We start from the raw sequence: 3,444 nt of genomic DNA, 5'->3' as shown, positions 1-3,444 counted from the left end.
CCTGGCCCCCAGCCCGGCTCCTCCCGGGGCAGCCCCTCCCATCTGTCCGGCTTTTGTGCTTCCCCGAGGCCGCCGGGCAAGGGTGGCACAAGGAGGCCCGGGCACCGCTCATGCATTCAAACCCACACGAGCAACGGACGCGGGTAAGTCACCAGGATGCTTCCTTCAGGAGGCACCTCCCGGCTCAGACACCTTGTTTCACACGGAACTGGTGACACGGACGCTCACCTCCAGGATGGAGTTCTTGTGAGGCTCGTTCACCTTCCCGGCCAGGCAGCAGTGGGAGACGGCGTTGTGGATGATGGGCTTGTTGGACTTGCTGCTGGGCTCCTTGAAGAGCTTGGGACCTAGGAGAACGGCCGAGACGGCGCGTGAGCGTCCTGGGCGCGGAGCAGCGCGAGGCCCGTTAGATGCTCGTGATATTTTGGAAGTGGTTGGTTTGAAAGAATTCCGAGTTAAAACTTTTAAATAAACGAAGGAAAAGACCACTGTTGATCATTTATCCCCTTCCTCACGTCAGCTTCTTTGATGTAAGAACGAGACAAAGCCAGGAATTAACTTTAAAATCTAAGGTTCCAAAGGCTCAGGACACGCCTGGGCCCGGGCTGTGCACGCTGACAGGCCTGTCACCGCCCCCCAGGCCGCTGGAGTGACAGGCAGCGCAGTTCTCAGATGGGGACGCGCCCGCCACCCCGAGCGGGTGTGCCATGACCTAAGGGGCGGGCGAGGCGTCACCTGTGTACTCGGCCACGGAGGCGAGGGAGGACGCGGCGGACGCCGTCTCCCAGTCCCGGTCGGTGCTCCTGCTGGGGTTGCGGCTCAGTATGGGCAAGGCTTCCAGGGACTCAACCCTGAGGAAAGGGACAGGGGACAAGGGATGGTCACGTGCGTCCTCTCCCACCCTGACCGTCGGCAGTGGGAGGGGACACCATGACCGACTGAGTGGTCTGTTCCCCACAATCATGAACCTGGTGAAGACGCAGAAACCAGCCCCTCCAACACTCGTGACAGAGCGGACAGGCTGCAGGGAGCCACCTCCACAGAGGCAGTCCCCCCTGCAGCCCGGGTGGAGGCAGCCTCGGCCTGCAGCAGGGGAGGCTGGGCCCTCAGCCACCACACAAAGGCCAAGACCCTGGAAGGAGGGCAGGCACGGGCCTGCACCGACACAGCAGTGTCTCCGTGCTGAGCAGAGGGAGCCGGCGGCTGGAGCTGGGATCCAGCTCAGGTAACCCATTCCCGGAACGAACACCCAACCAGAACCCAGTCTGAGAGGAATCCGCCACAAAGCTCAGGCAACAAGAGGCCACAGGACACGGCAGAGGGGGACAGGCCTGGCCAGAGGGCGCAGGGAAGGACGGGTGGGGGGACCTGCGACCAGCAGGCCCCAGCTTCTCCTCCCCGATCACTCGTCAATCACAGGGGACTCTCAGGGCCGTGAACAGCCACCTTACACAACCCTCGTCAAAGTGTCCACGGCTCTGAGGACACACCCTCCCCACGCTGTTCGCACCCAAGGGCACAACCTGAACCTACGCACGGGACCCGCACTGAGGGGCGCTCAGCAAGCACCGGCCGCACACCGTGTCCGGGTCGAGAAAGAGAGGGCTGAGGGGGCTGTGGACAGACACCTGGGCGCACAGGGCTGCGGAGACCATCGACGGCGGACATGGCTCAGGACACCGTCCAATGCCCGACACCTGACCGTGGCTGCGGGGCCGACGGTGCTGGCTCACGCATGACAGCGGGGGAGCACCCTCCTGTCCTTACCGCGGGGCAGGTGTGCCCCCCGAGTGGACGCTCTCGGGCTCGGTCGTCGCCGCGGAGGCCAAGGACAGGCTGGAGCCCGACTGGGCCCGGCTCAGGTTCTCCGCTGCCAGAGACAGAAATGCTCTCGTAAGACGTGGGTTCGTCCCGCCAGGTTTGTGCAGCAGAAACAAAGGGACCAGCACCCCACCCCCACCCCCCGCCCGGCCCAGTGCCGTCCTGAGCTCTGAAGCCCAATCTCCCGGCCCAGGGAAGCCGCCTGCACGTCACCCCACTCCCCCCCAGCGTAGCGTCCCCCGGCGGAGGGACTGGGCGCTGCCCGCCCGCCGGCCTGCTTACGGGTGGAGGAGCACTTGGTTCCCGAGTCGCCGCGCGGCTCCTCCCGGTGGACGGACTTTGGCCGGGGCTTCCTCGGCTTCGCCTTCTGGTTGCCCAGCCCCTGCTCCTCTAGAATCTGCTGCTGTTTCCTCCGCAGGTATTCCTGCTTGATGAGCTCTCGCCGCGCCTTCTCCTCCTCCTTCCGTATCCGATCTTCCTCGGCTTTGCGCCTGACAAAACGCCCAGACAGTCCTGGTTAGAGGCACGGCCGCCCGCAGCGGTGCCTGGGGACCGAGGGCCACCGCCACACGGCCCAGCGGCACATGCCATGTCACCTGGCGGCGGGATAAAGGCTCAGCTCCCAGGGTCGGGGTAGAGACCAGGGCGGAGCAGGACCAGGAGAACGAGACAGGAGCCTGGCCCTGCCCATCCTGCCGCACCCCCGCCCACAGCCAGGCTACCTCGCCTCGTCCCTCTTGAGCTCAACTTCCGCCTCCAGCTGCTGCTTCCGCATGCGGGCCTCCTCAGCCTTGCGCTGCTGCTTCAGGAGGAAGGCCGCCCGCTTCTTGGCGAGCTCATCCTCCGCCTTCTGTTCATCCTGCGGGACAGACACGGTGCAGTGGTGCCACCATCCCAGAGCGCCCACCCCGCCCCCGGGGCCCCCACAGCCGACCCAGGGGCCCCCACATCTGCCCAGCAGTCTGCAGCCCAGGCTGAGACTCAACACAGTCCAGACTTGCGCTTCCTCCTTCTACCTGACGAACCAGCCCACCTTTAGGCCAAAACACAAATGGAAAAGGCCGCTCACAGAGCTGTCGACTCCCCCGTCCACCCCCGTGTCCACAACAGGAGCTCGCCCCCCAGTCTGTGTGTCTGCGGCCCGGCCCCGACTGAAGGTCTTGGTGGCACCCTCACCGCTAAGGTGCAGTGGGGACACCTGGCCACGCCGGGCACAGCGGCCAGCTGCTCACCTTGAAGAAGAAGCCGACACCCGACTTCTGGTCGCCGTCCGTGCTGAGCTCCACCGAGCTCTCGGGACCCGTCGGCCCATCCTCGTCGGGGGCCTTCAGGTCCGACAGGTCCACCTCGATGAGGCTGGCCTTGCTCCGCGGGGGCCCGTCCACGGGGACTCCCTCCTTTCCCGAGACAGCGGGGGCCCCAAGCCCCGCCTCTTTCAGGCCCAGGCCCAGAGCTTCTTTGAGGCTCATCTGCTCGGACAGGATGTTGGCGTCTTTGGGCGAGGGCAAGGTGAGTGCCCGCTGGTTGCTGGCATCGTGGAGCCGGTAGCTGTCGAAGAAGCCCTTCTCGGGAGGGTCACTCCCGGGGTCTGCCACCCCGTCCCAGCCCGGGTCGGGGGGCGTC

General features: G+C 65.7%; 1 protein-coding gene across 1 annotated transcript in view; it reads right to left on the bottom strand.

Moving 5' to 3' along the window:
• CAMSAP1 (calmodulin regulated spectrin-associated protein 1) overlaps positions 1–3,444 on the bottom strand; it is a 33,256-nt gene that overhangs the window by 1,346 nt on the left and 28,466 nt on the right. Inside the window, exons 14-19 of the mRNA XM_014529663.1 lie at positions 3,054–3,444; positions 2,544–2,680; positions 2,104–2,312; positions 1,768–1,870; positions 736–851; positions 229–347 (exon numbers count right to left, since the gene is read on the bottom strand). The exon at positions 3,054–3,444 is cut by the window's right edge and continues 18 nt beyond it. Coding sequence (XP_014385149.1) covers positions 229–347; positions 736–851; positions 1,768–1,870; positions 2,104–2,312; positions 2,544–2,680; positions 3,054–3,444 — 1,075 coding nt within the window. The remainder of the gene's footprint in view (positions 1–228; positions 348–735; positions 852–1,767; positions 1,871–2,103; positions 2,313–2,543; positions 2,681–3,053) is intronic.

Source organism: Myotis brandtii, unplaced genomic scaffold (genome assembly GCF_000412655.1).
Source record: "Myotis brandtii unplaced genomic scaffold, ASM41265v1 scaffold691, whole genome shotgun sequence".
Taxonomy (NCBI): domain Eukaryota; kingdom Metazoa; phylum Chordata; class Mammalia; order Chiroptera; family Vespertilionidae; genus Myotis; species Myotis brandtii.
The sequence above is the reverse complement of the archived record's forward strand: the minus strand, read 5'-3'. Positions and strand labels throughout refer to the sequence as shown.